This window comes from Apaloderma vittatum, unplaced genomic scaffold, assembly GCF_000703405.1.
Source record: "Apaloderma vittatum isolate BGI_N311 unplaced genomic scaffold, ASM70340v1 Scaffold45252, whole genome shotgun sequence".
Lineage (NCBI taxonomy): Eukaryota > Metazoa > Chordata > Aves > Trogoniformes > Trogonidae > Apaloderma > Apaloderma vittatum.
In genome coordinates this window covers 17,088-32,902 of record NW_009703886.1, presented here as the reverse complement: position 1 = coordinate 32,902, position 15,815 = coordinate 17,088, and the positions used below count along the sequence as shown (strand labels likewise).

Here is a 15,815-nt window from a genome sequence, read left to right as displayed (position 1 = left end):
TCCAACCCCTGACATTCTGTGATTCTAAGATATTAATTGAAATAGAAATTCTCCAGACTGTCTAGGCTGGCAAAAATGCGTTTTCCAGACTACTACAACGTAATATGGTAGTTCCAAGTATATCTTGCATTTCAAGTGACCACCTTGTTTTAAGCTTGTGGGACACAGTGTATATACAAGATTTTCCAGTTTGTTCTCAGGAAGGTTCAGTGAAATTAGACCAACTGGACTAAGTTATCCTTTCATATGGAAATTGTGTCACTGTTGAGAGTCAGAATGGGATGTGTACAAAGGAGCTTAGTTCTTGTATTGCTTTCCATAAATTAATGAATACTTGAGCTTAGCATTGAGGACCTCCTAGGCTATGCTTCAGATTCCCTCTGCTGTACCGATTTATAAAGTTGTAATGACTTTTTTTTTACAGCAGAATACATTGTAGCCGTTCTTCAGTGAACTGCAAAGTGCACGTTTATTGTCAGCACTACGGTGGTGTGTTGTACCAACAGCTGAGAAGGAACTGGATTGTTTCTGCTCTGCTAAGATGCCAGTATCAGTCTCTGTAGAATATTCAGCTGTTGTCAGGTACCTATTTGTTTTCTGAGGCTTCCAGTCTCTTGCTCTTTTACTTTTGTGGAAGCTGAGTCAGGACCTCGAGCCCTAAAAACTTGAGAACATTGGGTCAGGTAAGAAAGGATCACTGCTGAAGTTTGTCTGCAACCAGCAACAGCATGCTGCCTCTGTACAGGATTAAAATTTTGGAATTCATCAAATCTCATTCTTGGAAAAAACTAATACGCTATAAGTCATATGATACCTATGACACACCAGGAGAACGTGCTGAAGCACACAGTGCTGAGGAATTTGAAGCAACTTTCAGCATCTGCTAAGTTATTTGTATTAATATTCTTTTGTTTTGGAAACTGACCATCTTAGGAATTCTACCTCACCTACTGCCTTTAAACACAAATTAAGCTTCTTTTAAATCTAGATGCCCCTATAGTTGACCATTCTCAATGCTAGAAGTCAACTGGCCACACAGTAAAGCTTTTTGGGGATGAGGCTTGTGTCATTGTGTGAAGTAGAAACAGGAAGAGAAGTACACAGTTAGCATTTAAACACAGCTGTCAGAAAACGAAAATTAATTAGTGCTAATTTACAGATTGGAGTGCTGTTTTTTCTTTAAATTGTGGCTGAAGTTATCAAAAATGGTCTTTTGTTCCTATGCAATAAAGTGATTTCGTTATTAAATTGCATTTATTGGGAGATAATCCTTTATGCAGTGTCAGTTTTGACATTTAGTTTTTTATGCCGGAATCAGAGTTCAGCGTGCATCTTCTCCAGCTACAGAGTTAATAATCAAATGAAGTGCATCCATGGAAGCACAGATTTTCTTGTATGAAGAAGCAAATGCAGCTCTGAACAGTGGTTTGTGAGCAGGAGGGTTAAGTCCTCAGTAATAGCAATGCCTCGCACTTCCCATTGCTCATGGGGAGGAGCTGCTGCGCCTTTCTGAACTTAAGGTTTTTTCATCCCTATGCACTTCTGTTAAATAAGTAAAAAGACCTTTAACTTTGGCAAGTATCTTCTTGTCCATATCAGCTTCTACGTGATCCTTATATTATCTGAACTTTTGTAATTTAGTTATTTTTCATCTGAGTCTCATCTTTGTTAGTCCTGAGTACTGAAAGTCCTAGAATAGTTGGAATAGATGTGCACTCACCAGGTTTTGAAGTAACATTGGAGTTCATGCCATGCTAGTCGGGGCTGCTTGCCTTCCTAGGTTACCAGAGGACTGACTGCTCCTGTAACCTCTTACCCACCTGTCTGCAGAGGGCCCGCACAGGCTCTGCAGCCAGCAGGAGAACGTTAGTCACCGAGGTTAGAGAAATGAGGAGCTGTTAACTTACTAAACTTCATGGTAGTGCTAGCCTCGGGTTAGAAAACTGAACTCGTACTAACTTGGACTGCTGTTGTGATCTAGAAGCCAGAGAAAATGAACAAATATCTGTTTGGTTGATTTGAACTGATTTGGTTATGGTCATACTCACAAATGGCTGTAAACTCCAGCTACCACAGATGCAACCTCTTACTATGAACCTGAACAAGCTTTGATAGATGATTAAAAGTCTGTCATAGACAAAATTTTATTTTTTAGATTTCAAACTTTACGGTCTGGTCAGAAGATAAGTACTAAATGATTAAATTAATTTAACATATTTTAAACCATTCTTTTAAAGTATCCATAAATGTATGTGTGTTTTTAGACTCCACTGTACTAACAAGGCATTTGGATAAAATATAAGGTAAGAATCGGGCTGAGCCAGAAAGGGTGACCAGTGAGCTTTGGAGGTATAGTTGCCATGGCAGTTTTTTCCAAGTTATCCATTTTTCTGGCTGGGGCATTTTATAAGGCTGAATGAACTGCTACACTCAAGATACTTTAATTTGTATACAGTTCTCCTCTGATTGTTGAATATAATCAGAAGGGATGGTAAGGAGTGAGAAATATGTAACGAGTGCATATAGATGGAAAATAAAATGAAGCTAAAAGTGATAGTGATTGCAAGCTACTTATTTTTGTACTCAGTTAATGTAATTAGTTTTGCAAAGTCTAAAACTAAAATATTGAAGCGTGTTTATACCTTTAGGGGCCTGTTTTAATTTAAGAGAATTAAATCTGCTAGAGAGAAAAAAAACGGGTGTTTTTTACTGAAGAAATATTTAACTTTTTATTGGGACTGGTATATTGGACCTACTCCAACTCTAGGTATGCAAGTTCCTTGTTTGCTGGCAAGAGCGATGATCAAACCGTTCTATTTTCTTTGGCAAGTCAGTCTTTCTAGATGTGTTCTGGGCTATAACTATGTTGTTAACGTAAACGTTTTTCACCTCTGAAATCAAGCAGCTGCATTTGAGAAGTCACACAGGACTAGATATAGTAAGAGATAATTTGGTAGACGATAACTCCATAGAGGAAAATACTTTTTCAGTGTCTTTTTTATTATATTTGAGTTGTGCAGTATTTATCTAAAAAAGACATGCCACATAGTATTCACTCAACACTCAGTGCAAAACTAGGCTAAGTTGCTGCTATACAAATAGCAAATAGACTGTGTAAAGCTATATCAAAGGTTGTCATAAGTTAAATATGGTGTATCGTCATGTAGGCGCTTAGTGTGTGTCAAGAGTCCTAAGCAGAGAAAGTCTAGCAGTCCCTACTTAAAGTGCAGCTACTTGTAATTGCTGCAGATTTTCTGAAAAGACGTAGCCTATAAAACACACAAGTGCCAAATTATAAAAGTCAAAGCCAACATAGTGAGATTCAGTGAGAAAACTGAGTTGTACTGATTACAGAGCAGAAGAGCAACTCGTGCTTGACAGAAAGTCCTTTTAACTGGGTAGCTCTATTCAAGCCTTGAAGCCAGTCGTTAGATGGCTTTGCTCAGTGTAGAGCGTGCTGTCTTGGTTTCACTTGTGAGGCAGCCAAAGCCTGGACTGACTGCTTGGGTCAAATCTTTATTCACATTTTATAACATGAAGTAAAACTGAAGAAAGCTTTCTTGCCAGCTACATGGAGAAGAACACTGAAAGACACACACTTTGTTTTACTGACTAATTTAAATTCCTCAAATTCTGAATCTCTTGGAGCAATTGTTATTGGACTTTATTATTGCTTTCTTTTGAACTGCTTTATTTAAATATAAATAACAACAGCAGGTTTTTGACTCCTAATAGAACACAATACGTGTTGTTCTCTTTTGCTCATGTTTATGGGGTTTAGGTGAGCATTCCATTTATAGTTCAGCATGTGAACACAGGTATCTGTTTATCTGCTTACCTGTCCACTTTTTGACCCTTTCTTCTAATATTCTTCAGTATTTATTCATTTTGTATAGCAACCAGAAACTCAGTGCCTTCACTGTAAGGTGACAATCGCTGCTACCAGCAGGTAACCACTGATAAACAGATACAGCTGTTGGATAACAAGAACTGCTCATTCACCAGCCTATATTCTCACTGCTTGAAATCATTAGTTAATCAAATAAACATACTGACCTGCAGCAGAGAGTCTTGTCTGCATTCTGAAATACATAGTCTGTGAGGATATGATTTGGTGAAATTAATTTATAAAAAACCCTAACCACCTTAACAGTTATTTATGATTTGTATCTCTTACTTTTTAGGTTTGTTAAAAAAAATGCTTTATAAATTAATCTGTAATCTGTCTTGTCTTTCTTGTGCTTTTATCCTTTCCAAGGTTATGCCTTTCTGCTGTTCCAGGAAGAAAGCTCTGTACAAGCTCTGATAGATGCCTGCTTGGAAGAAGATGGGAAACTTTACCTGTGTGTCTCAAGTCCCACAATCAAGGATAAACCAGTAAGTAGCTTATGCAGGTTGCTAACCCATTTGCTGTTACTCTGAATTCAGTTAATAAATAAGAAATACTTACAGTTAATTGACTTGTCCATTTCCTGTGGCTGTCCTTGCTCTTACATTGAATTGACTTGATCAGCGTAAGATGGTTTTAACATTTGCTTCTTTCTGATAAATGCCATGTGCAATTAACTTTTGTATTTGGTACCTCTGGTATCTTGCAGGAGTACAAATCCTTTTACAAAGTTAGCTGTGAAACAATTGGATTATAATTTTCCCCTTAATATTATTTTAAAGAAAAAAAAGCCTTAAAGCAAATAAATCAAGAAACTTAAACACACTCCCTCTTTCCTCCTCTCAAATTAAAAACCAGATAACTTAAAATATCCCCTGTACTTCATTGGGTTTCTTAATTATTATTTTTTCTGCATGTATTAGCTAATCAATTTATAATTTAGGTATCATTTACCCTTATTTAAAGTGCAGGGGGAAAACAAGGAATGCAGACAGCTATGGCAGAATAGAAGACATGGTAACCTGTTTCCATTGTTCACATCTCTAACATTCTTTAATGCTAGTCTTTTTTGCAGCTATGGATGCACAGAAATTAGATGAAAACTGAAGACAAACATGATTAGACAAAAAACATGTCTGCCTTTTATAAACACTACTGAAAGCTTGCACAGATAAATGAACAACCCGGTATTACTGCAAAGTGTGCATGGTTTAGGTTATTTTTAGGATAAAAAAAAATGGGTGGATGAACAGCTTTATCCAAATAACTTCTGAAGAAGTTTTTCTTGTGTAATCTAAAGATTTCTTACCAACTGCACTGCTTGCTGCTTAACAGAAGTGAGCATTTACATATTATAAAAACTACTTTTGTATCCAAGCACAGAAATTAATTTTATCTACTTCTATCAGTGCTTTAAAATTTGTGGATCACTGTATTTGCTTTCAAGAAAGCCAGGAGTCCAAGCAGCAAATGTAATTGCACCTACATGGTAAAATGTTCTGAAAGTCTTTTCATGGATTTCTTATTATAATGGCGATTAGAGGCAAGGAATTAATACGACAGGAGTTTGCTCTGATCAAATTTAACTCAAGCCTGGCCTCTAGAGGTGATAAATGAATTGTCTGCTGCCTTTCAAACAGCTGGAAAAGCTGTGTTCTCAAATTGTTTTGGTGCTTATACCACTAATTTCTGACTTTTGCTAAGTCAAAATTGTAATTTTAATTATAGAAAGATTTTGCAATTGTTCCCTAATTTTAATTGAATTTCAAGTTCCTCTACTAAAAACGATCCTTAATACAGGTGCAAATTCGACCTTGGAACCTAAGTGACAGTGACTTTGTGATGGATGGGTCTCAGCCTTTGGATCCAAGAAAAACCATATTTGTTGGAGGAGTTCCACGGCCCCTCCGAGCTGGTGAGTAGAAGGAAAATGTAGGGCATGTAGTGGGGGGTTCCAGATTAAGGAGAAAAAGACAGTAAATGTAAAAGAGCAGAATATGCACCCTGTCTTTTCCACAGATTGTAGCTCACTCTGTGATTTGGTGGGTCTTCCTGTCTGCAAAATACAAACCATGAATATGTTTAGTCTTTTAAATAGATCACTAGTTGATATTTTCAGTACAACCATTTTTCCCCAAGTTTGCATAATGTCCTAGAACTTGGCTGATTTTTCATAATGTATACCATCTTAATCCTAACCCTGACTTGCTTGCTGAAATGCAGACAACCTCCCCGTTCCTTTGACTATTAGACAAACTTCCCGCAGCCCCTTGCCAAACCATTTCCAGCTGCAGCTCTGTGATCGCTCTTTACCTTTTTCTCAGCCCTAACTCTGGTTTTCCCATGTAGCATCTCAGCCATTGTCCAGAAGAATAATTTCTCCCAGGCCAGATCTCCTGGTGGCCCCCATCTATACTTAAGACCACTTTCCAGACCAAGTCTTAATGCAGATATTTTTTTCCAATATTTTTTATTTCATGCTTAACTCTTCTTCACTTTTATTTGCAGAACCATAGACAAGACTCCTTAGCCTTTGGCCAGAGGAATGATTAACCCCATCCCAGATCTCACAGCAGCCCCCACTTTGTTCTGAAGGTCTCTTTTCAGCGCTTTTTCCCAACTGTAACGTGACACACTTTTCTGTCCCTAATCTTAGATTTTTTGGTGGGACAATGACAACGTCATGAAGCAAGCTGAAACATTTCTCCTAACTAGGTCTTTTGGCAGCCCTCGTTTCTGTTTAGTAGTCCCTCTCCATACTCACTCCCAAGTCAGCTGTATGGCTTCTCTTTTTCATCCTCTCAGCCCTAATTTTAATTTTCAAGGGCTGTAGTCAACAAGGCTCCTCAGTCCTTGTCTGAAAGAAAGACTTCTGGATCACGTTTCCTGGCAGCCCTCACTGTCCTTTTGGCAGCCACTTTCCAGCTCACTAGAACTTCAGCTCTTCGCTTCATCTTTCTCCTCATCCTAATTCTTTTTGGAAGCTGTAAGCTTCCAAAAGATTTCTCCCAGGCCAGGTTCCTTGGCAGCTTCCACTTTCCTCACCATCTTAAAATACAGCATAATTGTAGGACAGCAATTATGTAAATAGTGACAATTAAACATTACCTCATTTCTAATTATAGCCATTATAAAATTGTATGTCATTTGACCATTGTAGATTACGTTTGAAATAAATTATGTTTGAAAACTGATGTCTTTAGTTAACTTCTTCAAAGCAGGCAAATAGTTTCCAATTTTTCTTGTTTGCAACTTCAAAGATCGGATACAGAAGTTTCTCCTAAGGTGTCTGAGCACTACATGGTTTCCTTGCCCTACAATCCTGTATGTTCTTTGTCTATTGGCAAGATTTACTTACTGGAACTGCTACTGCAAATGTTTTTAAGTGTTCCTGATGTTTATTCCTTACTACCACTTTCTGAGATCATTACCCAAACAATTATTCCAAATCATGAGAGAGCAGAACAATCTACTAGTCACTACATTGTGCTGATAGTTTCCCTTACTATTGGGAGAAGGAGTATTACCTGGTTTGGTGGAATGAGTCAGACGTTTGTTTGCGCCTTGCAAATGGACAAATGAGCATATGGTCTTCCGTTAATGTGACATGGGCATTTATACAAACACACATACACTCAATTTAAAAATTGTCTCTATTCAATATATAATTAACCAGTGAAAATTTTGTGACAGCTACAAGTATTTAAATATTTAGTAAATCTTTATCACTTTATCTCAAATACCTAAATTTTAACTTGCTACTGGTAGTGTTTTCACACATTAGCATACAAAACTGGCTGACTTAGCAGGGCCCCTACAGGTCCCAGTATCTTTCTTTGTGAGGATCTGTCCCTCATCCATCTGACAAATTTGTTTGCCTATCGGCTGCACAGAGAACTTGGCTTGGTGACCGTACGTGTCTGCTCACTGACATGCCTGTTGTCCACTTGCTTCAGTTCTTTCTCTTAACCTTTCTCCTGTACGTTTCCTCAGCTGTGCACTCAGCCTGTCTTATTGTATGAATGGTATTTATAACTTCTTTCGACTTGTTCTTAGTGTCAGAAAAAGCAGCAAGCCTTTTTAGAAGATCCACAATCAATTAATGCTCTACAAAAATACTAAGTGAAGTTTTCTCCAAAATGTCGACTTGCTTAAAGTGTAATAACTTCTTATGTTTCACAAAATGTTGTTTCAAATGTAAACCACTTCCTTAATGTCTCTCCCTTAGTACTCAGGGCAAAATACCAGAGTCTAAAATACAGGAATATCTTTAAGTGATCTTATACGTAAACTAGCATTAATAAGCCTGACTGGAGCTTGGAAAGATCCTGAATATGTAATCCCAAATACCACAATTAGAATTTATCATAAAACACTTGATCCGATACCTACTTTAACAATGTAACTACGTTTTTTTCCACACTTCAATCACACCAAGTTCCTTTTTACAGATTCCAGGTTTTATAGGTTTTACATTTTACTATAATTTGTGTAGCGTTGATTCAGTCTGTTAAAGCCAACGTCTGAGTTTACTACTTTAGACTTTGGAAGATAAGCATGCTAAGGCGAATAGCACTTTTTAAATGCAACAAAGCAAACATAAAATTGTTACTTATGTTAAATCCATAATATTTAACGGTTCACTTCTTGCAGTTGAATTGGCAATGATTATGGACCGTTTATATGGAGGTGTCTGCTATGCTGGCATTGATACAGACCCAGAGTTGAAGTATCCGAAAGGTGCTGGCAGAGTGGCTTTCTCCAATCAGCAGAGCTATATTGCTGCTATCAGTGCTCGCTTTGTCCAGCTCCAACACAATGACATTGATAAACGGGTAAGTAAAATAGCACAGAATAGAATGTCACAAAACTGTACAGAAATTAAAACCATCCTTATATTGTGTGAGGCAGCACTGTAACCTCTGTTCTTCAAGTGACATTTGTTAACTATTTTAAAGCCTATTTAAGCAGCTAAAGCAGAGTGAACAAAATATATCTTAAGCATCTTAACTATTTAGCACTAAAACCAGAAAACAGTTGATTGCAAGATCATTTGTTCTTGGTTTTGGTTTGAATTCTGAGGGTCAAACAGAATTTCTCAGCTTCTTTCTCCTGCTTTAGATGTTTGCTTATTGCACATCAACAGCTTTCAGTTAGTGGCTACTTATACAGCTTCTGGCATTTCTGCTATTATTAGGCAATGTTTTCTCTCAGCGATGTATGTTGAGACTTGAGGTTCCTAAAACACAGGTTTATTTTAAGTATAAATGGTAATGCTGACCTCAAAAGTCTTGAGAATTATTTAAACAAAACCAAATGCCAGTAGATGCTTGATGGGCAAAAGGGGGGGTAAACGAAGTTGTATTTGCTGAAATCTGAATTGAATACTTTGAAAGAAAACATTACCTAATTTCCAAGATGATTTTTTCCCTTCAGACCTTTTGTCTTCACCTATTGATTACACATACAAATAACACCTATGTTTTTGAGGTCTTGGTATTTAGAGTTATTCAAAAGAACATACAGCGTGCAATGCTGCTATGTATTTTTACAGCAGCGATGGCCTGTTCTCTATTTAACCTAATATGAACTGCTTCTTAAGAAGTCTGCTTGACAGGTATTGGGTGTGTCTGTTATGTGCAGTGTACATGTGAAAACACAGCTACAAAGTCAAAGCTGTTTTTACTTTAAGTTTGAACTGAACTTTTTGTCAGATTAGATGAGGTCAGGGAGTTATAAATCCTCAAACTATTTTTCTACAGTGCTACTGTACCTCATGATTTTAGCTATGACAAGGCTGTTCCTAAATATTTCTTGTCTATTGAATTCTGAAGAATTTTGCAAAGACCCTAAGAAGATTAATTTTGGAGTCTTAATCACAGTGTTAAACTCTGCGATTTATGTATCAGCTATGCTTAAAAACATATTTTTTTTCTAAGCTTTAGGATTGAGCCACAAATTATGCTAGCTGGTAGTTTCCCCCATCAATCAGTACTTGTTCCAGTTGGTTGATTGATACTTTTAAGTTTACTTAATTGTCTGTGAGTTTGAAGAAGTATGGAGTCTCTTAGTCATTCTTTAAATATTAGTTTTTAAATCTGATAGGTTGAAATCTCGGAATTATACAGCATGCATTCTTAAAATTATTTCACTAATAGCCAAGGCAAGAAAAGGAGAGAGAGAGAGAATTTATTTCAGATTGTCCCAAATTGTGCTTTGGAAATGTGAGTAGGTTCGCTCATTGCACACCAACAGCTTGAGCATGGACATTGGACCTGCTTTCTTGCAATTTCATTTGAGACAGTACTGGTTTCTTTTACACGATGCTTCTAATTTTAGTGGTAGGAGGGTCTGGTATGCAAAATGGCAGTTATTCAGACTTGTTCCATGCAATACTAGTAGTCCAGTGTAATTTAAAAAGAAACAAAACCTAAAAAATCAACTGTTCCATAGGCAAGAAATACAGTTCACTATATAAGCTTTACTTCAAATGAGTATCAATTGTTGAAAAATAATGCTGAAACAAAATTCAGCATAAAGCTTTTTTGTATGTTTCTTGTTTTTCAACTTAAGATCTCAGTCTGTGTTTCTTTAATACTCTACGTATTTAAGCGTAGTTACTGGAGTCAAGTTTTCTTTGCAATATACAAATTTTGCCAGACTAGTACTTGTGCAGTTACAGCAAAATTACTTAAAGTAAAAGTATGTATATTTCATTTTTTTCTGTCTCTCTTAATGTACAGTTGACTGTACTAAACCATTTTGTAAACAGCGTCTTATAGCCATGAGAATTACACATGCATAAACTAATGATTTCCCCAGAATGAATAAACATTCAATTTAAATGTGTAGATTTGATTTGTAGGAACAGACAACAGGGAAGAACTTGCATGTTGTCAGCTTCTGCAGCAGTATTACTGCAAGTGGCCAGTCGTGCAGCAAAATACTTCTGTTTGGCCCAAGTGCTTTAAAATCAAAATGAATTTTGGTCCTAGGATGTTTACAGCTGAGTAGAGGACAGGAGTCAGCAGCTGTCCAGCCTATTTGTTATTGATAGCAAGGCTGTAGTTGAACCATTATGAAATCACACTACATTTCTAGAGGTAAAAATCTTTAGACAGTGATTTTTGCCAGCATAAGACAGAAGCACATTTAATCTTGTTTGAGTCTTCTCTTCATTTATTAGTCTGGCCCTGCATTTTGCAGTTCACAAAAAACAACCCACAAAAACCTCTCTGGAAAAAACCTCTGAAACTCACCAGCCCTCTGAAGTTTAGAAATACATGGGGTTTTTATAATGTTCTTTCCCAAATGCTCTCGTGCTCTGCCCCTGTAACAACTGTATTCTCATTCCTGGTGATTTCTTAGACAGCAGCAAAATCCGTGGAGATGCTATTTTTACTGTACTTCTATCGTGGTACTTTCACTTGCCTAACTTTTCCAAGAACTGCTGCATAGTTACCAAAGCACACCCTTCTTTCTTGAGATTTTCTGACAGGTGAAGTGGTTGGTATGAAAATTTAACTACCAGCCTCTTTGGGTCAATGCAGCTCAAAACCTTCAACAGAATTAAAAGAATTAAATGTGTTCACACTTAGAAAATGTCCCAATGTCATCATCTTACAGTTATTTTTCTTCTTCCCGGTGCAGGTGGAAGTGAAGCCATATGTGCTGGATGATCAGATGTGTGATGAATGCCAGGGCACTCGCTGTGGTGGAAAATTTGCTCCATTCTTCTGTGCCAATGTTACCTGTTTGCAGTATTACTGTGAATACTGCTGGGCAAGCATACACTCTCGTGCTGGGCGAGAGTTCCACAAACCACTGGTAAAGGAGGGAGGGGACCGGCCCCGCCACGTCCCATTCCGCTGGAGCTGAACCCCAGGCTGCACCCGGCGACAAGTACTGGAGTAAATAAAATCGAGTGAAAAGAGAGCGCTGCCTCAGGGCTTAGTGTTCTGGAAATCTGTGCATTCGTCCTCGACTTTAATGAAGATATGGGTCTTTTTATTACTATTATTATTATTTACAGTCACATTACTGAACTCAGTGTCCAGTATAAAAAACAAACCGGCAGAGTGTAACTGTACTGATTTTGCACTTTGATTCACACAAACATCTGCTTGGTACCTTAATTTCCTACACAAGACTTGTCACTAGTGACATTATGTAGACTGCCATTCTCATCAGCCTTCACTGGGTTGATGTGTATGTGATGAAGATTTTTTTATTATAATTATAATTATTTTTATTTTTAAACTGGAGCATGCACTTATTTTCAGAAATTTAGACTTGCCCCTAGCAGATGACTTACCAAAGGTAATATTCACAAGTAGGTGGCAGATGTAGCAAAAACTTAAAACAGATATTCAGCAATCATTAGTTTGGGTCATTTAGAGTAGTAATAACCCTTGAAAGAAAATAAGCCTTTAGTTGCTCTCCATTTTGACTTGTAAGGATGATACCTCATAAGCTGGATCACACTTTTTTCTTTTGTTTTGCTGAGGGGTTTTTGTTTGTTTTCTTTTGTTGTGTTTTTTGTTTTTTTTTTTGTTAGGTCTTTTAGTGTTATGTAAATGTATGCTGCAATAGCTTTTGCTGCTATTAAAATGGTATTACTAATACCATAATACTCTATTCAGGCTAGGGTATCAATTAAAAAAAGAGTATGTGATTAAGATAGTGATGGCTGCTGAAAGGAGATCAGTATAGCATACAGAAAAGCTTCCAAGGAAGGTCAATATTTTTGACTGCATGTTTACTTAATCAGGTTGCTGCATGCAATAAATTTTATATATGTCTAATAGAAAACCTGCCCACAATGCACAAATTATGAATCTACGTAGGCTACAAAATACTCAGTAACAAAAACAAATTGATTACTGACTGGAGGAAGGCATGCCTCAGTAAATGTAATGCTTCTGGAATTAGGATCAGCCCATTACAGAATGACCTGTATTACAACAAATATAAAGACTAGCTGTAGGATATTCTTAAAACAAATTTGTGGATGGTAGATGAAGTACTTTGCGGTGCTCTGTTATATATCGTGCAATTTATTTTATATAGTAAAGTGATTATGTCTAGTACTGTGATCAAACTTAACTGTTAAAGCCTCTGTATCTGACATTAACACATTTTTGACAGTTCATAACAGGTACATAAACAGAAATGAGCTCTTAGTTACAATCTCTCTCCTAAAATGCTTGCATCATTTACGTAGCTGCAGACCTTGTCCAGAAAACCAAAGAGCTCATGCTAGCGTACATACACTACCGATTAGATAGTCTGTCAAACTGAGAAATTAGGCACATTTAAGAAAGGTAGGAAAAAAAGTGATGCTAAAGAAATGTCTGCAAATCAAAGTAACCCGAGATGTCTGCTGTGTGGATGTGGCGTTATCTCTCTAATCCCTGGATGTATCCTGTGAAGCTTGAATACAATTAAGACCTGCTAACACAGTGGACATTTTTTTAGCACAGACTATGGGGCTGCAGATAGCATATAAATCTAAACACACTTGGTGTACTAATGATTGTGAGAATGTGTACAATATTTTTCTGGTTTTCCTTCTTTGTTTTTGCAGTTCTGGGGACAATCTGACTGGATATGACACCGCATAGTAGATTTAAATGTTCTGGTTTTGTTTGTTGTGATGTCTTTGTTTGTGTCTAATTTAGTAAGTTGTTCTTCCCAATGTTTAGTTGCGAGTATTGGCTTTGAAAGGACTTTTTTTTCTGGTTTTGGAGAAAAAAAAAGAAAAAATAGTTTTTTACTGGTTTAAAATGCTTATTATGATTATCCCTTTTGAAGCTACTTCTGGGCGTTTTTGTGATATTGCTTTTCCCAGCCCAGGTGTCTTTTCTGTTTGTTTTTTTTTTTTCATCTGTAGAAGACATTTTGTTATGCACTACTTTTTGTATCTAGACAGTTTTCAACAGTCGGCTGATGATTTTTTTTAAAGAAAAAGGCATGCTTTCTGACTGACATGATCTTTTGCAATACCTCAATTTTGAAATATAGGAAAGAAAATGATATTTTCTAAGTAAGTTTATTCAGAAAAATATATATTAATTTAATTCTGCAAGAAAAATGATTTAACAGATGGGTAACTTTATTTTTTTCATGCTTATTTGATTTTTTTTGAAAATGAAGAAGTTAGAGCTTTATAACTGTAATATTAAAGATCATAGCTAACCTACAGAAATCTACCTAATTATGTGAAATAAGTAAACCTTTTTGAAGAAATACCCCTCTTTCATGTAGAAAAATACCCCCAGAGAGAAAGAGAGAGAGAGAAGCTGGAAAATGTACAATATAGCATAATGATGGATTAAATCTAAAATAAAATTATCGTGAAGAACAGGTGTAAAGACAAACTCCATTTGGTGCTGAAAGTTGTGAATAGAAGGTGAAAAAATATTTTCCCTTAATTTGTATATTTATAATCAAGTGTGATTATGCACGACTGACCAGAATTGTGAGAGTTCTTCTGTTTGTATTTTTTTAAAGAGAACTTTTTTTAGTTTATTAAATTATGACATGCTCCCTTTTCTTTTGTAAATGAATGTGCCCGAGTTGTTAATATGTTATATTAAAAGAGGGTCCTTCAAAAAAAGTTATTTTTTAAAATATGGAGTTCTGAACTGCAACTTGACTAAGAAGCCCCTGGGTACAACAGGTCCTCTTGTGGCCTTTTCTGATGTGAGACTTGAACTAGTCGATTTTTTTGAAGGCTAACCTAACCTCGACTATTTGTTGTTATGTGCAATACTGTTTGTACTGTTTGTATAAAAAAAAAAAAGAAAAATGAAAAGAAAAAAGGCATAAATCTTTATTGCAGATTTATTTTCATTGCAGACTTTAGACATTGTGATTCACTAAAATCATTTTTCTACTGTCAAATATGTACCTTTTCTTCATGCTGGTATTTTTTCAATAGTAATGTAGCCTTTGTACTGAGACAAATTTTCATTGTTATTTTTAGAAAGATTTTTTGCTAAGAAAAAAATTAAACATATTTACATATTTTTCATTTTTATTTCGTATTTTCTTTAAGGAGTGCTTTCTCAACCATTAATATAGTTGTTTCTGGGAGAGACTTTCATATCTGGTCAATGTCATTAATATTATTTTGTATTTTTACTTGGAATAAATTAATTTTATGATGCTAATTCTTTAAAAGTTTATTTTTTTCATTTTCAGTTATTTTTGAAGCTAAAATCTTTGTAATATTGTTACTAAAGTGTCTAGTTTTTTGAAATGCAAAGCTTTATGTATTAACTTGCTGATGTGGTTTACAATAGTGTGGCAATGATGAAAACGGTTGGTTATGTAAAGTGATTGGAAAATTGTAACAAAGAATTGGGCAATAAAATGACAGAATGAAGCAGAAAAAATGTGATATTTTGAAAAGCCTTTTCCTTTATCAAAATGATTTAGGGAGATAATAGGGATGTCACAGTACCAGTTCGCTGTCTAGATTTATACACCACCAGTGTTGATGAAATACTATTGCCGTTATAAGGAACTAAATCTATCAAAACAATGGGTTTTTGACCCTGCCCATTCAGCATAATGCTCCACTACTTTTCTCATCATGAACTCAACGACCTCTCTTTTCAGTAGTCCTAGACTGAACCTCCTAAAAATATATATTCCTCATTGTATTTTGCCACCATGTTATTTATTTAATTAAATTGCCCCTTTCCTGCACAACTTCCTTCCTGCATACGTTCATCAGTGGCAGCATGGAGCAGACTGTAGGACCCACATCATCTTCTAAAGAAGTTACCGCGTAGCACTGGCGGCTGCCTCGTTAACACAAAATAACGTATGTCCATTTTTCCCTGGTAGCAATGCAGTAACCCATACTGTCACCACGTCTGAACAGCTGTTCAGCTTCTTTGTCCTTCTCTGTTCTTCT

The 15,815-nt window shown here is 36.2% G+C and overlaps 1 protein-coding gene across 1 annotated transcript; it reads left to right on the top strand.

Moving 5' to 3' along the window:
* Positions 1-4,245: 4,245 nt before the first annotated feature.
* On the top strand, positions 4,246-14,699 carry LOC104270421 (cytoplasmic polyadenylation element-binding protein 3; the record flags this gene model as incomplete). Its single annotated transcript, XM_009864788.1, has 5 exons — positions 4,246-4,377; positions 5,690-5,804; positions 8,543-8,724; positions 11,540-14,081; positions 14,625-14,699. Coding segments are annotated over 4 exons (657 nt in total), but the record flags the coding sequence as incomplete, so codon positions are not given.
* Positions 14,700-15,815: the final 1,116 nt, after the last annotated feature.